This window comes from Diaphorina citri, unplaced genomic scaffold (genome assembly GCF_000475195.1).
Source record: "Diaphorina citri unplaced genomic scaffold, Diaci psyllid genome assembly version 1.1 scaffold310, whole genome shotgun sequence".
Lineage (NCBI taxonomy): Eukaryota > Metazoa > Arthropoda > Insecta > Hemiptera > Psyllidae > Diaphorina > Diaphorina citri.
The window spans coordinates 50,137-73,531 of NW_007377745.1; the positions used below are offsets into that span (position 1 = coordinate 50,137).

General features: G+C 40.1%; 2 protein-coding genes across 3 annotated transcripts in view; both read left to right on the top strand.

Annotated features, from left to right (window-relative positions):
- Positions 1-6,693, top strand: part of LOC103507390 — a 29,869-nt gene extending 23,176 nt beyond the window's left edge. Inside the window, exons 4-7 of one of the 2 annotated variants that reach the window (XM_026822260.1) lie at positions 173-362; positions 1,099-1,283; positions 2,835-3,056; positions 5,581-6,693. In XM_026822260.1, coding sequence (XP_026678061.1) covers positions 173-362; positions 1,099-1,283; positions 2,835-3,056; positions 5,581-6,176 — 1,193 coding nt within the window. In that variant the 3' untranslated portion in view covers positions 6,177-6,693. The remainder of the gene's footprint in view (positions 1-172; positions 363-1,098; positions 1,284-2,834; positions 3,057-5,580) is intronic. The other variant, XM_026822261.1, reaches the window with a different exon arrangement.
- The window catches only part of LOC103507386 (myb-like protein X), a 45,492-nt gene that overhangs the window by 2,932 nt on the left and 19,165 nt on the right, over positions 1-23,395 (top strand). The gene's annotated exons all lie outside the window — the stretch shown is intronic.

Consider the following 23,395-nt stretch of genomic DNA (forward strand, 5'->3'; position numbering starts at 1 on the left):
TTGTAGTTAAAACCAAATCTTAGCCCAAAGCAATCACCCTAGTTAGGGCTGACTGATAGGTTGTATTGGAGCTTTTGAGACACTTGAAAATAGGTTAAACACTCTAAGATAGTCTGCTAAATTTAGTCCAATTGATTCCCTTTCTTAATAAGTTCCATTTTCTACCCCACAGTGGAAGTACGTCCCACCCTCTCGAGTGAGGAGATAGCTCGAGGTCACAATCATGTCCCCTCTCACACCCACTATCTCCTGTACAGGGGTTTGCCCCCTAGCAATGCCCATCCCCATTCCAGTCGCACCTTCCTTCTTCATCCCACCACTCCTAGCTCGTCAGGAGAATACCTACTGGCAAACTGGCCCAGGTGAGATATCATGACTTTTTGCCTCTTTTTTTTAATATGAGTGTTTCACCGCTGCTTTTCGTAGCAATGAAACAACAGCTACATTAGACTCATGTGGTCTGTGTCGTAGCATGCCCATCAGATGGACGAGAAAGGACACAATACTTCCCATTTAGGTGCTGGGTCAACACAAGAACACCAGAAAGTAACCCGTTGAAATATTTAGAATCAAAAAACGAGTACAAATTTTGTCAATGGTGGGGTTGGAATCCAAACCTTCTGCATAGTAGGTAGTAGCGATATTTCATGCTTAGCACATTGCATATTCAATTGAATGTTCAGGCATGATTTCACTTATATCCTTACAATCATGTTAGTGCGACATATCTCCAAAAAGGTGGAAACGGGGCCCCGATCTGCCTTGTTCTTAAGCCGGCCACTCACTATCAAGTAGACCTGACAGGCGGACCTGTTTAGCCGTACCTGTCAGGTCTACCTGATAGTGTGTGCTCAGCGGGTATCAGGCGTACCAAATAGTGAGTGACCAGCCTTGGACCTTACTTTGTTTGTCGTACCTACGACTTATATTTTCCCCCGTTTCAGTACAAGTTGGCGCGCGCAGAGTTCTCACAATTCGCGTCGCTCGAGCAATAGTCAGCACAGTGGTGAGCTGGGGGGTATTGTGGTGCGGCGTGCCTCTACTAGTCAACAGGCCGGGCCTGCCTACCTGTACGACTTATATTTTCCCCCGTTTCAGTACAAGTTGGCGCGCGCAGAGTTCTCACAATTCGCGCCGCTCGAGCAATAGTCAGCACAGTGGTGAGCTGGGGGGTATTGTGGTGCGGCGTGCCTCTACTAGTCAACAGGCCGGGCCTGCCTACCATCAGAGTAACGGCGGGGTCATGTCCCCTAGTCCCAGCCAATCTAGTCGTAGAAACAAAGGTAAGAAAAAGGGACCTCTATGTTGAGGTAAAGGGATCGAGAACTTCAGGCCTCCATCCCAACTTCAGTATAGAAGAAGGTTGTACATTTTGAAATTTGAAAGAGGTAAACGTTCATTCTGGGAACGGCTGGCCAATAGTTACAGTTCACTCTCTGAAACATCTATTAAAAAAAAGTCCATTCAATATTTTTTCTTCCACCTTCCTATAAAGGAGTTTTAACACTACGAACAGTACCTAGGTCATTAGCGCTTCCTTATACTTTCTGAGGGCCAAAGTACACATTCTATTCCCTTTCCCTTATTTAGGGCCAAAATAGGATTGCTATAAGAAATTTTTCCAAATCAAAAAGTAGTCACATTGTTTCTAGTTCAAAATACTACTCGTATTTTGAACTAGATACTTTCGTATACGAAATTCCTTGTTTTCCAGTGAGATATTTCCCTTATAAAAATATCCTACTATGCAACTTGGCCCTTGCTCTCTGTATCCTTATTTAATCTCGGATTTATCTTCTTATTCTCTCTCCTTCTTCTTTCTTGGAGAGCTTCCAAAAAATGGCAAACAAAAATGAGGTCAGCAAAGAAAAAGTCATACTTTGAATATGAATAGTTGAATAGTATTGTACTCCGGAAATGCAGATGATCTTCGTCTCTCTACCACTCTTCCTTATCTTTCTCTCTCTCTCTCTCTCTCTCTCTCCCCTTTCTTTTCATCTCTCCTTCCCTTCTTCTCTTTTTTCTTTGTAACCAGATTTTATTTTTGGTTTTAAATTCACAAACGCTGGCCTTTGCGTTCTTTTGTCAATGGGTTTCCAAATCCGATCTAGCTAGAGTGAACGTTTACAAATTTCAAGCTTCAAGTTTTTATTTTTGTTTTTGAGCAAAGTTGAAGTACTCTTGATTACATCCTGATTTGTGTGTACTTTTTTTACTGTTTTTCTACGGATTTTTTTTTCTAAATTTGGGACTAGGATTTCTAAATTTGTTTTCCCTTTGGCAATGGCTCTGAAGGCTTTGGACTGTAGGGAACAAAGTACCTACGAGTAGTTAAATGTTATTAAAATTGGTTTCCCTTTGGTATTTCTATTCTAAAATTCTGTTGAAATTTTGGATTGAAGGAAAATGGTGTAGCTATATTATTGTGCTCGGTGGTGGTCATTTCAGCTGCTCATCCATTAAAAAAAAAAAAAAAAAAAAAAAAAAAAAAAAAAAAAAAGGGGGAAAGAAGTTTTTAAAAAAAAAAAAAACAACTGTTTTTTTTTTTCTGCTTTCCCTTTGATTTTATTTTTCACCCCACACCCCACCCAGTTTTTATTATTTATCAATATATTTTTACTTTCTGTTACCTGTTAAGTTATACTCTCCGTTATCTTTTAAGTTTTACTTTCTGTTAACTTTTGTTTTCTCTTCACCTGACTGTAGTCCGTATTTCTCACGCTGTATATATTTTCTTTCTCCCCCCCCCCTCCACCATCCGTGTTCACCATCCCGCCTCGCAGATTCTCTCGCATACAACTGACCCCCTGTCTTTTGTATGTCACTGTCTCCAGTGAAGTCAGAGTCCAGGCGTCGGTCCTGTGCCTCCTGTCTAGGGAATAGTCAGCCAGGCGCGGGCTCAGACACGGCCAGCATAGAGGCCTACGACCTGGCCAGTCCCTGTTGTAGTCCCACTTGTGTTCCGCCCCTGCTCAGGGTCAGATCCAGGTCCCATCATCATAGTAGTCGGCACAAGCACAAGTCCTCCAAACATCACGCCTCACACCAGCAGCAAGGTATATCTTCGTGCCTGAAATCCTCACTACTACTTAGTTACTTTCCTTGTCCGTCCAGCATATCTCGTATAATGGAACAACTTGTTCAAAGCTGACAGTCTAAATAAAGCACTAGTTATATGTACTTCTCTCTCAAATCTTGTCCATCCAGAAAAGAGCGGTCTGGATGGCCGTGTCATTAGCATGCAAAAGGTCTAGCTCTGTGCATGGTTTCTCTAAGAGGGGACAGACAAGCAAATATAGCATATCAAGGGGATTTGTATTCGTATTCGAACAGCTTCTTATGCCTTTTGTTCTAGTCTCCTTTTCGTTCTTCGCATGTTCCTATCATAATATGCTTGATTCATTTATGTAATACCTACTAACAGTACTAACCTATTGGTTGTTGACTGGGTTAGCTTATGAGGCCTGTCAGGTTGTCAGTACGTCTGTCTTTCTGCATAATATGCTTGATTCATTTATCTAATACCTACTAACAGTACTAACCTATTGGTTGTTGACTGGGTTAGCTTATGAGGCCTGTCAGGTTGTCAGTACGTCTGTCTTTCTGCAGTGGTTAGGACGGTGGACTTCGGATATGGAGGTTGGTGGTTCGAGTCCAAGTCAAGTCATAGAATTTAGCGTAGTGTATTGAGCGGGGAAACGAGATTTGGGACGGGCATTTATGCTTAACACCATTAAAATTCCTTGTTATCGTTATCACTGGTTCTTATCGTTATCACTGGTTTTTATCGTTATCACTGGTTCTTATCACAGGTGGAGCTACACATGCGATACATCCAGCTACAGAGGATACTGCAGAGTAAAATGGCGGAGCTCGAACGTCTGTGTGTGAAGGAGAAGGAGTTGGTGCACGGGAAGTGGAAGACTCATTCGCTGCCGGCCAGGAAGAAAAGCAGCAATAGCAGTTGTAATCAGGCCAAACTCGATGATCTCAACGGTAGTCTAGGACTGGAAAATGGTAAGGATCAAGGAGGTCTTTAGAGTGGAGGAATGGTAAATGGGTAATTTAACAGGACAGCGAAATGATGAATGAAGGGCAAGGACTGGAAACAGGTTTGAATCCCGGTAGTTGGATATTATGTAGAAAAATAACATAACTAATGGGGGAAAGCCCTATTATAGTAGAATAGAATACTATGTATTTTGATTTTCTCATTAAATAGGTATACAAGACTCTAACTTGATTGCCACAGTGAGGGGACCTTTCAGGCCCAATGAACCAGGATAAACAAAGTTGTATTGGAGCTTGTGAGAAACATAAAAATAAGTTAAACACTAATCAATTCAATTCGATTCCCGCCCCCGGGGCGGATTTTATCCTGATGGGATAATGTTCGTCCTCGGAACCGCTGGCTTTCTCCTGTCCTGTCTTCCTTCGATTTCGGGACGATAAGACCATAGCAGTTACAGTTCCCTCTGTCAAACCTAAAAAAAAAAAAAAGCCTGTCTTTTCGTAACAATTCAATACGTAGTACGTACCTATATTAGGTATGTGTTTTGTCTGCCGCTCATACTCAGACCACCTTCTGTCAGACGGTCTGAGCGTGAATGACGGGCATTAGGTAAGTACCACTTTGTCCTGTCTTGTCTTGTCGTATTTTTGGTGCATGTCTATCCTATTGTTTATTTCCCTAATCTCTTTGATAACTTCTTTTTGACATTATGTATATTTTACTGAACTACTCAAACCTTTTATATTCGCATTAATTTTATGTACTGTAATTTTACTTTCTTTTAACGTTTTAACTAATATTTTACTTCCTATAGCTCTAGTTTTCTACTGCATGATCCAAAATGTTGCCGATACATATTCATTTTTGGTGATGTACTAGCATGATTATTGACATGTTTTACCAAACAAACATGGTATTAACTCATAACATTCCTGGGCTTGCAGACTGGTGCGGAGAAAAGACACAATAGAATATATCTTGTTTATACTACCAGCATAGCACTTAAAAGTCCCTTTGATTGGTGATAATCTGATGATCATTTTGTTTCATTTTCTACCCCACAGTGGAAGTACGCCCCACGCTCTCGAGTGAGGAGATAGCTCGGGGTCACAATCATGTCCCCTCTCACACCCACTATCTCCTGTACAGGGGTTTGCCCCCTAGCAATGCCCATCCCCATTCCAGTCGGACCTCTGTCAGACGGTCTGAGCGTGAATGACGGGCATTAGGTAAGTACCACTTTGTCCTGTCTTGTCTTGTCTTGTCGTATTTTTGGTGCACGTATACCTATTGGTTATTCCTCTAATCTCTTTGATAACTACTTTTTGACATTATGTATATTTTACTGAACTACTCAAACCTTTTATATTCGCATTAATTTTATGTAATGTAATTTTACTTTCTTTTAACGTTTTAACCAATATTTTACTTCCTATAGCTCTAGTTTTCTACTGCATGATACAAAATGTTGCCGATACATATTCATTTTTGGTGATTTACTAGCATGATTATTGACATGTTTTACCAAACAAACATGGTATTAACTCATAACATTCCTGGGCTTGCAGACTGGTGCGGAGAAAAGTCGTCCAGTACAAACAAATCTTCTCAAGTGAATCTGAATCAGCACGTCCCTTCCCTCAGCCACCGGGACTCCAGATCCCACCGCTATCTCCACAGTCAGCATAGTCTTCATTCAGCCACGTCCAGTGAGTTCAAGCCAGAAGACAGTGCTGCATCATACACGACTTCCCTCAGCACGGATACGCTGTATTTCGAACCTCACACGCGTCAGCATTCCGTGAAAAGTTCTCCGAGTTCCTTCAGGAATGAAGATCAGCAAGTGAAACCAGTTAAATCTTGGGATAACTTGACCACCAAATCGTTCGGTGGTTACGGGTTTGGCTATGGGTTCGCGGGGTATTTGAAGAACCAGGTCGGTGCGCATCTCCATGGATACAAACAGAACCACGCGTGTACGCATTCGCATAACGCCAAGTCATCCGAGTGTCTGCTCTTGTGTCCGGAAACCGGACATGCGCAGTCTAGTCTTAGTTACGAGTGTTTGGACAAAGCGAGTCAGACAGACAAGCATGCGCAGTATCAGCATAGGCAGCGTACCATAGTCAATATTCAGCAGAACCCTCAGATCACGAGACTCTAAGTCCAAGGAAGCGAACACATTAGCGCACCAGACCTTGTCTTTACCATACCGACAGTAAGTTAACCTCTTAGTTAAATAGAAGTGGTCATAATGAAGCCCCTAGCTAGTCAATGATATAACATAGTGCAATGGTGTATGGTCAGACGGGGTTTAGTGTGTCAGTATGGACGTATACCAAGGTGGTTTCATGGATATCAGATATCCATGAGATTCGGTGATGTACTGTAATCTAAACTTTCTTGAGTCCTTTCCTAAACTCAAGGGAATTTGGTCACTTTTTGATTTTTCAATTTCATGAGAATTCCCTTCTTGGCTTCTTGTCTTTTATATTAAAGAATTTTAAAAGATCAAAGACTTAGCGGGAGAGGAGGAGAAGACAATGTCGATGCTTTCTAATTTTATCAATTTTAATTTTATTTAGTGACATAGTTGTTGACTATCACTCCATCTCCCCAACCAGTGACCCTGCTCCTTTGTTCTATTTAATTTATTATCATGGTATTTTGTTCTCTAGAGGTATTTCTTATTATTCATAATATTTACAAGGCTGATTTTTTTTTGTTTGTTCTACAACAAAAATTAAATGCCGTGTGTACCACCTACCTATTATTGTGCCACTTTGATAAGAACGGAAGCTTAAGGGAACTACAAGGGAAGATTAACATGGTGTTGTCTCTGTGTAATGTCGAGAAAGAAGCATAACATTTCTTACATCAAACCTGACGAGCCAGCATTCCTGAGGAGATTGAAAGAAGAAGCTGGTTTTGTGGAAGGACCTACAGTTGACACCAAAGTAAGATTGCATTATTATCTTTGATGTCTTTTACAGAGGGTCTTACTATCCCCAAATTGAAGAGAAAAGGAGGACAAGTCGGAATCAAACCCTTGACTTAGCATTAGGAGGCTAGTGCACTACCCTCCAAGCTAACTAGGTTGGCTCTACCCACGAAGCAAAATAGGCTGGCACTACCCGCTAGGCTGCCCATTTTAATCTAATGAGCCATATAAAAGCATTCTTTGCTAAAGTTCAAGATAAGCCAGTCTAGTTAGTATGGAGGATAGTGTGCCTGCTTTGGAAGTGCTAGGCACAACCAGCAAGGTCCAAGGCCTCAAGGGTATTAAAATGATTATTTTCAGCTCTTTCTCAATTCTTGTTGAGCTTGGGAGGTATTGAGGAGGAAAAAAGGAGAGAAATGATAGGGGAATGTCGAAAGGGGAGGGAGAGAAGTTAAAAGAGAGAGAGAGAAATGGGAGGATAGCATTTATGGCAGAGTGAGCGAGAGGGGGAAAGAGAGAGGGAGATCGATAAAAAGGTTGTGTGCCAGAGGAAAGGAATGGGGTAGGGTGAAAGAAAGAGAGAGAAAATGAGGGAAAGGGGGAAGAAAAAGAGAGATGGAGAAGACGGGGAGATTATACAGAAAGAGAAAATAATATGGTGAGAGAGAGAGAGATAGAGGAGGAGGGAGGTTGAGTTGCTAAAAAGAGAAGAAGAGAGTTCTAAACAGAAAGAGAGGGAAAAAACGGGCGTGCGAGAGGGAGATAGGGTCTAAAGAGGAATAGAGGAGGGGGGAGGTGAAGTGAGAGAGATGAAAGGAGGGGAGGAAAATAAAAAGAGATGGAAAGGGAGGCGGGTAGAGATTAAGAGGAGAGGGAAATAAATAGAGGGAGGGAGAGGAAAGAAGGAGAGGGAGGAGATGAAGAGGGATCGATATAAAAGCTGTGCGAGAGAGAAAGAAAGGGGGAAGAGAAGGGATGGGAGCTATTATGGTAGAGTTTGGGAGGGGGGGACTAAAAGGGAGGGACAGAGAGCTGAAATTTTTGGAGAAGAAGGAAAGAGAAAAAAAGATAAAAGAGGTAAGAGAAGGGAGTGAAGAGAGAGAGAGAGAGAGACAGTAGTCTCTAACGTGCCTGTTATCTCTCTTACCACAACACATGCAATAACTAGGTCATGGGTTCGACTTTCACTTTGGACATTTTTTCTGCCTCGCTGGCAAACTGGTCAGGGAGCTACGGCTCCCCTTGTTTGAGTCCCATGATAATTTTATTGAGATACTACATTACTCTGAGGAAAGATGGCCCATGAAATAAGCTGGAAATCATGGATCCTTCTTCCCATAGCCTAATCCTGGTCCAGGACCATGTATAATGAATAAAATTACCTTTAAGTTCAAGGTGCAGCAGTCAACATGCACAAATTAATCGTCCGGGCATTGGACTCACATCCGTAGTGATAAAATGCATCACTATGATGTTGAAAATATTAGATCCCTACCCATGAAATAAGCTGAAAATCATGGATCCTTCTTCCCATAGCCTAATCCTGGTCCAGGACCATGTATAATGAAGTTCAAAGTGCAGCAGTCAACATGCACAAATTAATCGCCCGGGCATTGGACTCACATCCGTAGTGATAAAATGCATCACTCTGATGTTGAAAATACTAGATCCCTCGTGATTTTCCTGCAGCTTTTACACTTTACACTCTTTACCCTAAATTGAACTCGTTAATATCCAGTGACTCGGAAAACCTGACGTACTAACAGAGAAAAGATAAACTTGTCTACACGCTGTAACCCAATTTCCATTGCCAGAACGTATTTATTATGCACTTCGTGTAACCTGCGGATGAGATTGAATGAGTTCACAATTTAGATCCCTCGTGATTTTCCTGCAGCTTTTACACTTTACACTCTAAATTGAACTCGTTAATATCCAGTGACTCGGAAAACCTGACGTACAAACAGAGAAAAGATAAACTTGTCTACCTACACGCTGTAACCCAATTTCCATTGCCAGAACGTATTTATTATGCACTTCGTGTAACCTGCGGATGAGATTGAATGAGTTCACAATTTTTATTCCCCAAGTTCTTCTCTTTTCTCTCGCCCATTTATTATTATGACTCCACTTTACGTTTATGTGGTAGCGTACTTTTCAATTATTTATGCATCATTCCTACGTATTACCTATAGTATTTCTCTTTCATTTCATTCATTGGAGAAAAAAACACTCGTAAATTTTAGATTCCATTCTTCATCTTGTCTTATGTAGTATTGTGAGATGTGAGGTTTAATCCCATATACTCGTATCCGTTCTAGTACCTGTACGAGTCCATTAGAAGGTAGCTTTAGTTAGTTGACTCTGTTGGCTGTTGGTATCCACATTCATATACTCGTATCCGTTCTAGTACCTGTACGAGTCCATTAGAAGGTAGCTTTAGTTGGTTGACTCTGTTGGCTGTTGGTATCCACATAATTATTGATAAATTGATAATTATCTACTCAGTTATTAATACGTGCGACTAAGTTTGTGTCATGAAACACTTGATGAGTGTTCTGAAAAAAGCAACCATAATGATAATAATAACCTCCAACGCTCACGGTTGTGAGAACGTGAATCCAAGATGGCGGCCCCCGATATATTGGTGGCAAGAGTAAGCAGTGCCTCACAGCGGTTTAGTTTTGCCTCTCTCTTTCTTCCTCATTCTCGTTTCTCTTTCTCTCTAGCGTTTCGCTCCACACTCCATTCTCCTCGCTTTACCTTGCATTGTTCGCTCCACGCTTCTACACCGAGTCTCTCTCTCTTCCTCTCTCTGTCGATGCTTGGATGTTGTGCTTCCCCTTTTTTGTACTTTTATTATTTTTTTGGAGTAAGCACTTTAGTGTGTGCTTTTTATTAGATCGATATTTTGCTGCTCCCTCATTGTGTGAGTTTTTCCCGGTAGTTTTTTTGCTCAATGTGGAGAGGGGAGGGGGAGGGTCTCTCCCCCTCTTTTTCGTGATTCATAGGATTGCTATATCAAAATAGGCTTTTCCCTCCTCCGCTCACCACACTCCATCTCCCTCTCTCCCAGCCCCCACACACTCTCCATCTTTCCTAATCACCTCCATCTCTTTCTCCATCACCTAATCGTGTTTCATCTCATGGCTGATAAATGGAAAATGTATTACTAAGCCAAATTAACCAACAATGTCTCAATCTCTACTGGGTAAAGATCAATAATAAATACTAGATAGGTTCTTTCTTTCCTAGTAGACTGGAAAATGGAAAAGCTACACCGAACCTCATAGCTTCTATTCAAAGAAGAAAGGAGAACTCACTTACATTGCCGAAACTCACCAAATATTCGTGCAAAAAATTGTTAATGCAAGAGCAAAACTGACAACACAGCAACCACTCCCTACCAGAAGTTGTAGCAAACCCCCCGCAGCCCCCCGCTTTAGTGGGTTTTCCTTATTTCTTCCACGGAATAAGTATGCAATGTTGCCAGAATTCACCAAATATCTTCGTTAGTAGGTATATTTTCAGGTTCCTATTCAAAAGGTTTGACATCACTGAATGAGCGACCGAGTAGAGTAGTGATGGTAGAACAAACAGGTTTTTGGCCAAATCGCTGGTTGAGGTCTAGGACTCATCTGCTTTGATAGCTATTCGTAGTATTTCGGTGAATTCCTTTATACTTTCAGAACGTCTGCATGATAATAAACCGAGAGACGAGAGACTCATCAGCGAATGTGGAAATGGAAACGAATGTTGGCCCTGGTTGACTCTCAAACTAACTCTGGCATTTCCTCCTTAATATAAAATAAATGCCTCTTTTCCTAATAAATATGAAATCAAACGAACAACACAAACGAACCATCCCAGTACAATATGGAAATGGGGCTCAACCAAATGACATTTTTTTTCGAGGTAGAGTCCTATTCCGATGTAAAAGTACCCAAAAAGTGCATTGGCGCACTCAAAAACATCCAAACTAATCTCATCTTTTTCAAATGTATGTTATTTAAAGGATATTGGTTCTCATAATCATTTGATATGATACTTAACTTGAAAGTTCTGAGACAATATTGTGGGTACATTTTTTTTCCTCTTTTCCTAATAAATATGCAATCAAACGAACAACACAAACGAACCATCCCAGTACAATATGGAAATTACTTCTTCGAGGAAAGTAGTAATACAATCCAAGCCAAAGTGTACCAATAAATACATTGAAATCTCTATAAAAAGTTTCAAGGTCATAGAGAAAGAATTAGACGCCAAACATTAAACATTATTTACTGCATAACCTAATCATCTTGAAAATACTCGTACAACATCACAGAGGTGATTACGATCAAAATACGACTCCGTGATTTAGAGGAGATAAGAGAAATAAGGAGGGAGAAGGAAAGTAGAAATCAGTGAGATGGCAAAATAAGAAAGAGATACGTAAGTAGGTAAGTAATGCCAAATATTACCTACAGATCTTTAACAGCTCTTTGACAACTCAAACTAAAGAGACATCAAAATTTGAATACATATTTCGAAATACCCAAGCACATACCTACTTAATAAATACCCAAGTAACCCAAGACATAGGTAATGATTTTCATGATAATAAATGTTTGTATCAAATATTTCACTGTTTAGTTTCATTTGAAGTGCTTATTGCAAAGTATTTTTCTCTAGCTTTCAATCACTTCCACTATTTCTAGTACTGTCTCTTTAGTGCCAACTCTTGGTGGTAACACGCCTTGGTTACCATCCCAAAATTCCTTGGTTCAATCCCCAACTGTTTAGTTTCATTTGAAGTGCTTATTGCAAAGTATTTTTCTCTAGCTTTCAATCACTTTCACTATTTCTAGTACTGTCTCTTTAGTGCCAACTCTTGGTGGTAACACGCCTTGGTTACCATCCCAAAATTCCTTGGTTCAATCCCCAGAGATGACCAATATTTCACTACTCCTAGTAGGTAATCCTAGTGATGTTTCATTTGAAGTGTTCTCTAGCTTTCAATTGCTGCGTTGCTACTCTCTAATGTTTTATTTCCTGTCAGGTCTTCTGATAGTATTACCTATTAGGGACATTCTACGGGTTGGGCATGCTATAATAAAGTCAAATCAGCCTAAAAAAGGCGCTGTTTCACTCATCAGAATCGGGAAAAAACAGGCTATGAAACACTTGATGAGTGTTCTGAAAAAAGCAACCATATCCATAATGATAATAATAACCTCCAACGCTCACGGTTGTGAGAACGTGAATCCAAGATGGCGGCCCCCGATATATTGGTGGCAAGAGTAGAGTTTGTGTTGTGGTATTAATCGTCTGGTAACAGTAGTAGACATGCTATATCTGATAATGACTGAGGTGTCACTCTTGCTTCATACGTTGATGTTATACGTTCAGACAATTCGCCCCTTCAACCGAGTTTTCCAATTTCACCAAGATCAAAAAGCTCATCGGTTAAATACTACTTACTTGTATATTGTGATGGTTTTGTGTTCGATTAGTATGTTTTTGTTGTAGTTCAAGTGGAAGAAGTCATGGATACTCTGAAAATAACAAACACAACCCGCGGCTCTATTCTTGGGTGCTAGGTGGAATTTGCACCCGCAGCAGTAGACATGCTATATCTGATAATGACTGAGGTGTCACTCTTGCTTCATACGTTGATGTTATACGTTCAGACAATTCGCCCCTTCAACTGAGTTTTCCAATTTCACCAAGATCAAAAAGCTCATCTGTTAATACTACTTGTATATTGTGATGGTTTTGTGTTCGATTAGTATGTTTTTGTTGTAGTTCAAGTGGAAGAAGTCATGGATACTCTGAAAATAACAAAGCAAACTAATTAAGCGAAGAGGTAAATGAGTTTGAAAATATTTAATAAAGAAAGGGAAAAAAATCTAAACACAACCCTTCGTCCTTCGCTATACATTTTGCAAGTCTAGTCGAGACACCTTTTGAAGTGGATGAAGAGTGCAACAAAAAACACTTATCTGAAAATAATAAAGCAAACTAATTAAGCGAAGAGGTACTTAAATGAGTTTGAAAATATTTAATAAAGAAAGGGAAAAAAATCTGAACACAACCCTTCGTCCTTCGCTATACATTTTGCAAGTCTAGTCGAGACGCCTTTTGAAGTGGATGAAGAGTGCAACAAAAAACACTTTAGCTTCTACACACATGTTATGATCTCATTTTAAACTTTTTCCCCCGTTTCAATCTTTTCCCCAACTTTTTTGTCCCCATTGACAACTATCTCTCTGAAGTCTAATATGTGACATGTGGTGTCTCGGAGGTGTTGATATTTATTGTTTTTACAGGGTCAAGGCGTTTTCATAGGGTCTGTACTAAATGTTCTGATGAACCTTATTAAAATGTCTTGCATAGTTTGCACAAGATTTATCTAGCTAAAGAACTAGTTTCAAGCTTGCAAAGTTTGTACAAGATCTACCTAAAGAACTTCCCCCAAATGTGGATTACCTACTAAGACAATCCAATAATGTCAATCTTTGAGTTATGTGGGTGATTTTAATCTAGAATACTCTCGGTGGTGATTATGACGTCTTTTCCAAGATTTTCTATTTCTATGGTGAAACCCTTTTTAAGAAGTTTTCCCTAATTGAATAATGGATTTTCCTTTGTGCAATTCAGACGGCCATGTCAGCAAGCTATAGCTTTCGGGGCAGTATTGTGTTTGCAACATCTTTCGACGGAAATTTCAAAGGGATGGAATGTGTCTTCTATGATTGCTTCCCGGGTGAAAACTATTTTGATTTTTCACTTGTTCTTAGAGCTCTCGGTAACTAAAGGTTCTGGGTTCGATTCTCCAAAACTAGGATTTTTCCCTGAAGTACCCAACAACCCTTATCTCTTTTTTTCTCTCTCTCTCTTCCTCTTTTTCCTCTGCCTCCCCTCTTATCACTCTTGCTTGTGTTCTCTTTCTAACTTTCTCTCCCCTACCCTCCCTCCCATTTAGTAGTGAATATCGATCCCTTGGAGGAAGGATACCTCCTTCACCTACCCTCTCCATCTCTCTCTAACTCTCACCCTACCCTGTCCTTGTTATATTTCTCTCTCACTCTACCATTCCCCTCACCCTTGTATTCCTTCTTCCCTCTATCCCTTTATTTTACCCCTCCAGTAAATGCCATCTCTCTCTCTCCTTCCCTACCTCCCTTTGTATATCTACCCCCTCTCCAGCGCTCTCTCTTACCCCCCTTCCTTCTGTACCGGTACATCCCATCCCTCAGCTCTCTTTATCTTCCCCCTTCCCTTTCTCTCATACACCCCCACCCTCTTCCACTCTATCCACATTTTCAACCTCCCCCTTTAACTCTCTTCCTCCCTTTACTTACCCTCACCCTTCAGTTCTCTCTCTCTCCCTCCCTATGTATTAACCCCTCTTCTCTTCGCACATTCACCCTCCTTTTTCAACTCTCTTTTTCTTCCCCTTTCCCTTTCTCTCCTAAACCCCGCTTGAGCTCTCTCTCTCTTTCTTCCTCCCTCTTCCTTTAGTAAGAGAGTCGCTTTGCTTCCCATTGCACTGAGTTGTTATATTTGGGCTCTGTTGCCATGTTCTCTCTCTTTCTCCTCTCTCTCCTTCCTTTTCACCCTCCTCTTTCAACTCTCTTTTTCTTCCCCTTTTCCTTTCTCTCCTAAACCCCGCTTGAGCGCTCTCTCTCTCTCTCTCTCTTTCTCTTTCTTCCTTCAGTGAGAGAGTCGCTTTGCTTCCCATTGCACTGAGTTGTTATATTTGGGCTCTGTTGCCATGTTCTCTCTCTTTCTCCTCTCTCTCCTTCCTTCTCTTTTCTCCCCTCCTCTCGCCCTCACTCATTTTCTGTATTGATTTTTCGGGCACAATTTTTATGCTCGCTCTTTTTCTTCTTCCTCTTTATTCTCTCTCTCTCTGTTTCCCTTTCTCTATTTCTTTCTCCCTTGGTTATTATCATGCTCATTTTTTTCTGTTTTGTACTCCGTTTTTACTCAGTTTTTTCTCATTTTCTTCCCACTCGCATTTGGCCTTCAAGTCTGTATTTCTTTTCTTTGTTCCATTCTCTCTATCTTTCTAAATTCTATTCCATTCTCTCTGTCGTTCCATTCTTTGGTCTTTTCTCATTTTCTTCGCATTGAATCCTCCATTTGCCTCTCTCTCTCTCTTACTCAGTGAGTAACTCACTAATTCTCCGATTGAATATTTTGTCTCAAATCCAATGTCTAGTTCTTAATACTTCTAGACTTACACCTTTCTAGTGCCCAAAGGCTCATTTGACACCGAGTCTTCGCATTGGATCCTCCATTTGCCTCTCTCTTTTTCTCTCTTACTCAGTGAGTAACTCACTAATTCTCCAATTGAATATTTTGTCTCAAATCCAATGTCTAGTTCTTAATACTTCTAGACTTACACCTTTCTAGTGCCCAAAGGCTCATTTGACACCGTATTTATCCATCAGGCAGAATTCAGGCTTCCCTGAGATCCATCGTCATAGCTTAAGGTTGAGATTTGGTCTTTGTTTCTTCTCCTCTCCCTTCGAACCAAAGATGGGGGTTTGTCTGGAATAAAGGACATTATAGGTTTGCCCAGGAAAGATTTGAAACTTGATATGGGGATCTCTTTACTCTCTTTTGAATACCGAACCAACCCTCTTTGTTGTAAATTAAATCTCTCTCCCTGGCCTAAAAGTGGGTGTAGAAGAAAAATTTCGATGCCGACTAGTCGGCAAAGCATTTGACACGAGCACAAGCCACTAGCGGCAAAATTTTCTACTCTAGTCAAAAGGAAAAAAAAAGTCGGACATAACACCTCTCTGAGCATTCTCACAACTCGCAGGTGTGAAATGAAATGACAACTTGACAAGACATCATGGGTCCGGCACTTCTAATGTCCATTCACCAAGGCCTAATTAGACAGCGGTACAGATAAGTGCACTTTGCGGTGTGAAATATCCCATCAAAACATCAAAAGGCTTACAGAAAAAGAGCGGGAAATTTCATTTCCACAAGCATTTGCATAGGTATGTATGGAAAAGCCATGTGTGCAGAATGTAAATAAATCACAAGTCAACAGGAGAAGAGAAGCGAAGAAAAAAAGTTTCAAGTGGAACGGGGGAAAAACGTTTTTGTTATTGCAAATTATTTTGTACATAATATCTTCGTGCAAAGATTGAAATGCAGTGTAATGGAAATTTACGAGTAAAGTACATGTGGAGGATGGAGGTGTAGGTAATTCACTGAAATTAATACACACAGTATACAATTAATATACACATTTTAGGTGTATTGTTGACATAACATTGTGCTTATTATGTTAACGATGCTATGGTGAATTGTGATTGAAATCGTGCGTGTATTGCGAAACATGTACTTTGTTACGGTTTTGGACAGTTTTGTTTATATCTCCGTATTCCATCGAAGGTCAAGTAAGTTCGATGCAAGTATCTTTGTGTATTGTTACTTGCAAGTTGCAATAAAATGTGCACTGTTCATAATTTAGTGCGAACATTGAACAAAATGACCATTGATATACAATTTTGTTACGGTTTTGGACAGTTTTGTTTATATCTCCGTATTCCATGGAAGGTCAAGTAAGTTCGATGCAAGTATCATTGTGTATTGTTACTTGCAAGTTGCAATAAAATGTGCACTGTTCATAATTTAGTGCGAACATTGAACAAAATGACCATTGATATACAAAACACCAACTGGATGTCAAATATGGTGTCGATTCGACATTTCGACTCCATTCGCGACTATTTTGAGTGCACCTGCCCTGTTCTTTGGTGTACAGTTGTCATCATCGTACCTTCAGTACTTTCTATCATACGCTGCGCTGGCGCATTTGGCGATTCCTGTGTTGTAGACCTTTGTTTGCTATTGCTGAGGACTCGGGATTTTGCTGGGTGCTCCAATTCAAGTGATTTTAATCTAGAATACTCTCGGTGGTGATTATGACGTCTTTTCCAAGATTTTCTATTTCTATGGTGAAACCCTTATTAAGAAGTTTTCCCTAATTGAATAATGGATTTTCCTTTGTGCAATTCAGACGGCCATGTCAGCAAGCTATAGCTTTCGGGGCAGTATTTGTGAACATAAAGTCCAAAATCGAGGCACTGAAAGTTTTTCAAAGTAACCAGTGATATGCTCGATCCTGTAATTTCATTGCATGCTTGTATAATAAGTAGGTATTAAGTTGAACAGTTTCACATATTATTCTTTTACGTTATTAGAAAATTAATGCATATTATTTCAAGACAGATTTACTGTTTCATATCTTCAGGTTAGAATAATAAATAGGTCAAGTTCAACCTCGCCGTAGTGTTTTGAATGGAATGTTTTTGTTTAAAGTGTTTTTCACCCTTTCATTCATTAGTTCGTTTTTACTTTCTTTTTGATTGATGTGGATGAGTAGGTATGAATTGCGATTATTTACTTTTCCAAATTGGGCCTGTGTTTAGCAACAGGCTTGCGTCTGGTACTTTTTCATTTTTATCCGTTCTTGCTTTGTTTCATTGACAGGTTTTGTAATACGGAAGATTTTACTTTTTATTATCAATGGGCTTCTCTTGCGTCCTTTGCTGTTAGTTTTTAGGATGTTTTTTTTTTTTTGTAGAATTTCCTGATGAAGTTTAGACAGAAACTCATTTGGTGTTTCTACATTTCGCGTAGATCAGTAGCAAACACAGACAAATGGTTCTTTTTGTCCAATCGCTTTCCAATTTTTTGGCGTTTTCGTTTTCCTGGAATCCAGGCCCTAACAATGTACCCCCATTGCTTACCCTACCCTCCCTTCCCTTCGTCCTCTAATACCTCTCCCCACTCCTCCTCATCCACTGATTCTCTCTTTCTCTCTAGTCACAAAACGGTACAACGTTGCCATATCCCCCGTTTTCGTTTTCCTGGAATCCAGGCCCTAACAATGTACCCCCATTACTTACCCTACCCTCCCTTCCCTCCGTCCTCTAATACCTCTCCCCACTCCTCCTCATCCACTGATTCTCTCTTTCTCTCTAGTCACAAAACGGTACAACGTTGCCATATCCCCTCTTACCCCCCGCTTCTCTCTCTCTCTCTCTTCGCCTTGTTCGTTCTCTCTGTTGCTCTCATACTACTTTTTCAACATCAAAATCCAACATGGCCGACACTTGGTGTAGGATTGTACGTATATTGGCCAAGTAGAGTGTGCTTCTCTGCGCTACTCTCTAAAAGTGAGAGGGGGAGCGAGGTTTTTATGGGAAGAAGACTCAATGCTTGCTCGGGTTTTTGGCGAGGAATTTTTCACTCTCCGACAACTTTGAGTTTGTTACTTCCTCGGCAGGGTTTTTATCATGATCGGTTTGTGCTCTCCCCGCACTTCGGGAGTGATCGGGCGATTTCGCTCCCTCTCTTTTCAGGTCGACGTGTTTTCTCTCTCTCTCCTCTCCTTGTCTGTCGAGTTTTATTTTAGCTGGGTATTATTCTCTGTTCTCTCTACTTACAGCTGCCCTATTCATGTATTTCACTATGTATGCTACTTTGCTACTCACTAGCTCACTTGCGCTGCTTGTATGCATCATGGGTACTTAGGTCGACGTGTTTTCTCTCTCTCTCCTTGTCTGTCGAGTTTTATTTTAGCTGGGTATTATTCTCTGTTCTCTCTACCTACAGCTGCCCTATTCATGTATTTCACTATGTATGCTACTTTGCTACTCACTAGCTCACTTGCGCTGCTTGTATGCATCATGGGTACTTTCTTATTGGAATTCCTATAATGGCTATGTTGTTCCATGCTCCTACCTACATATAGGCCTCGCTTCATCCTTATTCACTCCCCATGTTGTGTGTTTGTGTGGAAGACTGGAGATTCCGGATGACCAAGGTCTCTCTGGACTACGGTTGTCAAAATTATATGACGTCATCAAATACTTTCTGTTTGTCTTTTTCTCGCCATTCGTTTTTTCACTCGTTTTCCTGGCTGTTACTTACGTTTTGTCAGTGTGATTCTGTTCCTCAAATAAATTCATTTGGGGGATTCTGGGGCCGTAGAAGCTGAGGAACAACGTAGTTTCAAGTTTCAAACGTAGAGGAACAACGTAGTCTCAAAATTTCGAGACTTTTTCCTCGGTAAGCATCACAATATTCACAGTGTGTTTAACTCGAAGAAATAAACAGTAGAGAGAAGAGAGGAAATGGTTTGGTTTCCAGGTTATTGACATCCCAAGAAACGACTTACGACACTTCTCCGGGGATTCTGGGGGCGTAGAAGCTGAGGAATAACGTAGTCTCAAGTTTCAAACGTAGAGGAACAACGTAGTTTCAAAATTTCGAGACTTTTTCCTCGGTAAGCATCACAATATTCACAGTGTGTTTTACTCGAAGAAATAAACAGTAGAGAGAAGAGAGGAAATGGTTTGGTTTCCAGGTTATTGACATCCCAAGAAACGACTTACGACACTTCTTACTCCTCACTGAACGTAACCTCAAAATCATTTTGGTGCCTCAACTCTTTTCGGATTTTATACATTTATCCATCAGGCAGAATTCAGGCTTCGCTGAGATCCATCGTCATAGCTTAAGGTTGAGATTTGTCTTTGTCTCTTCTCTCCCTTCGAACCAAAGATGGGGGTTTGTCTGGAATGAAGGACATTATAGGTTTGCCCAGGAAAGATTTGAAACTTGATGGGGGTCTCTTTACTCTCTTTTGAATACCGAACCAACCCTCTTTGTTGTAAATTAAATCTCTCTCCCTGGCCTAAAAGTGGGTGTAGAAGAAAAGTTTTTAGAATCATTTCTGGTGAGATCAGGCGGGGGGTTGTGAGGTCTCAAAACGTAAATGGATTGGTCGTTAGCCGGCGAAAAACTATTTAGGCAGGTTAATTCACCTGTCGAATTTCTGGCATTATTTCAGCGCCTCTCCTTGGGAGAAAGACTCTTTTTTTTTCTCTCCCTTTCGTCTCTCCCTATTTTTCACTCCATTTATCCAGCGTTTCGCAATAGTGAGCCACTTTTACTATCTAAAGCCCCACCCACCCCTCCTTTCCCCCACTAACATTTCTTCCCCCTCCCTACTTCCCTTACTTAATGTTTCTCCTCACTTTTCTCCCCTAGTGTTCTTCTCTCTCTTCCTCCCTCACCTACACTTCATTTTCCCTTTCCTCTTCATCTTCCCCTTCCCTCTCCTTCATTCCCATTTCCTCTCGAACTGTGGGGGCTCCAAAGCTCCCCTCCTCACTTGGCCCGCATCCGCCATTTTCTATTTCTTTCCTTTTCTCTCTCCCCTTCCCCCTTGAATTCTCTCTCTCATATCTTGAATTCCCTCACCCTCTCCTCCCTTTCTCTTTCTTCCTCCCTGATGTTATCCTTCTCTCTTCCCTCTATCCTTGTCCCTCTCTTCCTCACCTTTTCCTGGCTCCCCACTCTCTTTCTCTTTCTTTCCTTTATATTTCTTGTTTTCCTCTCTCCTCTCCTCCCCTTATTCTCTTTCTTTTTTGCCTCCCTCTTACTCTTTCTACCTCTCTATGTCTCACTTTATCCTCTTATTCTGTCTCTCCCTTTCTCTCTCTTCCTCACTGTGTCTACTTTTTCCTCCAACTTATCCCTTCTTCTCATCATAACCTCTTTTTCTTTTGCTCCCCCTCCTCCTCCCTCTCGCTTTCTCTTTTATATTTGCGTTCTTTTCTCTTTCTCTCTCCCTATCTCTTTTCCGCCCCTCCCATTTCTCTGTCTCGTATCTACCTTCCTCTCTTCTTATTGTCTATCCTAAAACTTTTTATTCTTCCTCGAAAGCGCACCAAATTGGGGGAGCACGGTTCGGGAAGAAAATCTGGTTTCGCACAACGCATTTCGTGTGCTGATTCTCTAGCTCCGAGTCTATAACCTCACCTTTTGAGAATGCTTAGAGATGGCGCGGAGTATTCTACGAGCATGCTTAGAAACTCAGATATAGCTGAGGATTGTAGACCCTAGCCATCAGCCTTAATATTATGTACCACTTCTCTCTCTTTCTCGTATCTACCTTTCTCTCTTCTTATTGTCTATCCTAAAACTTTTTATTCTTCCTCGAAAGCGCACCAAATTGGGGGAGCACGGTTTGGGAAGAAAATCTGGTTTTGCACAACGCATTTCGTGTGCTGATTCTCTAGCTCCGAGTCTATAACCTCATGTCACCTTTTGAGAATGCTTAGAAGAGACGGCGCGGAGTATTCTACGAGCATGCTTAGAAACTCAGATATAGCTGAGGATTGTAGACCCTAGCCATCAGCCTTAATATTATGTACCACTTATTCGTGACGGCATATTGGGGCTGGCTTTGACTTTTCAGTTTTGGACTTTTGGCACATAGTTTATTATTGAGTTTAACGAAAATGTATGCTAAATTCAAATAATGTGGATGCACCTTTACACCTTGATAAAATAAATGACAAACCCATGGGAAAAACATGTCGACTGCACTGGCAAAGAAGATTTATGTGAAAGACATTTTCAAACAACACTCGAATTTCTAATATAAATTGAAAAATGCAGGTTGTTTCGCTGGAAAAGAAGAAAGAAAAACTTGTTGCTTTTGCAATAATGATGATGCCCGTAATGTTTTGTGTGTTGTGCATGTGATGTTCAATGTTCATAGACTTCATACACATACCTACTCGTAATATAATACTTAGTGTGTGTGTATAAAATCAAATAATTCTCTGAAGAGTTGACACATGAATTGATTTCATTGTTATTAATTTTATGTATTAGATTAGCATAATAAATTATGAAATATTTGCAATCGAAACTTTCTGCATGCTAAGCAAGTGCGTTACCTCTGGGCGAATTCTGCCCTCTAATAAATACTAACTCAACTCAAAACCAGCAAATTGACGTTTGGTGTTGGCTTACCAAACGTCCGCTTTTCGGCGGACATGTCCTCCTTTTTATACGTTTGTCCTCCGTCCGCCCGCCTTTTTAAAATATAGCAAAATGTCCGCCTTTTTGAAATCTTTAAAAAGCATAAATGCAATTTTTGTGCAATAAGTTCATGTACAATGTACGTACATTCAGTAGGTGTATAAATACGTAGGTGGTAGATATGTAGGTACACTGTACATAGGTGAAAAAAAAATCATGTTACTGGTGCTTTTTGTGTTGATTATTTTCTGCGTCCTCCTCTTGGTTGAAATGTCCGCCTTTTTTTTAGCCAAAATGTCCTCCTTTTGAAATTTCTTGTCTGGCAACCCTAGTTTGGTGGAATTTACACTAGATTAGTACTCGTATTTTCCGGAATTGTCAATTAGATTGATATTTGGCGGAAGCTGCAAGAAGGATTATCGCTGTTCCTTTCCATTTTAATCACCTCTTATCGAAACAAAATGTGGAGTAATGAGACATTTTCCACAATCTGCCAACGTCATCGTTATTTGAAAATTGTGACTGAGCCGTCTCGTCATATTTTATGTCAATGAAAATAAGATGAACCTATGACAATCAAATCAATGCAAAAGATGAAACTTAAGGCGATAAACCTCCTTTATGTAGTACAAAAATTGAAAACTTTAGAGATGCTGAACGTCGTAATAAAAACTATTGAAATTCTTCTCCCATCATCTAAACAAGAAATAAACTTCATTCAAAAGAAACTTGAAAACCTATTGCAAATTGCAATCATTAAAGCTATGTAACTCAAGTTTATTTACTTACTAACAGGAAGTAGGCAAATAGGCAATTGAAAGTTTGTGTAATTATATGCGATGCTCTGCTTGCAAACTTTTTATTCCCTGTGTTAAAATGTTGTAACGTGACATCTTTACGATCACATGGAAAACATTTATTTTTCTTTTTCTCTCTCTCTCTTGTGGAAAATGAATGTTTTTTTCAGAAACGTGGATTTCCCGCGTAAACCTTTTTTTTTTCGTAAACAGCAACAGAAAATTATAGAAAAAAGAAGAAAAAAAGCGGTGATTTTTCCTTTGTTTTAATTTTGCTTATTACTTTTATTATCTCTTGAAGAATGTCAGGTTTGTTGTTTCATTTCTTGACCATTTTGTATTTATTTATTAGGTTATTGTATATAATACATAATACATACCTACTCGTAATATAATACTTAGTGTGATGTATAAAATCAAATAATTCTCTGAAGAGTTGACACATGGATTGATTTCATTGTTATTAATTTTATGTAGTAGATTAGCATAATAAATTATGAAATATTTGCAATCGAAACTTTCTGCATGCTAAGTGCGTTACCTCTGGGCGAATTCTGCCCTCTAATAAATACTAACTCAACTCGAAACCAGCAAATTGACGTTTGGTGTTGGCTTACCAAATTTACACTAGATTGGTACTCGTATTTTCCGGAATTTTCAATTAGATTGATATTTGGCGGAAGCTGCAAGAAGGAATATCGCTGTTCCTTTCCATTTTAATCACCTCTTATCGAAACAAAATGTGGAGTAGTGAGACATTTTCCACAATCTGCCAACGTCATCGTT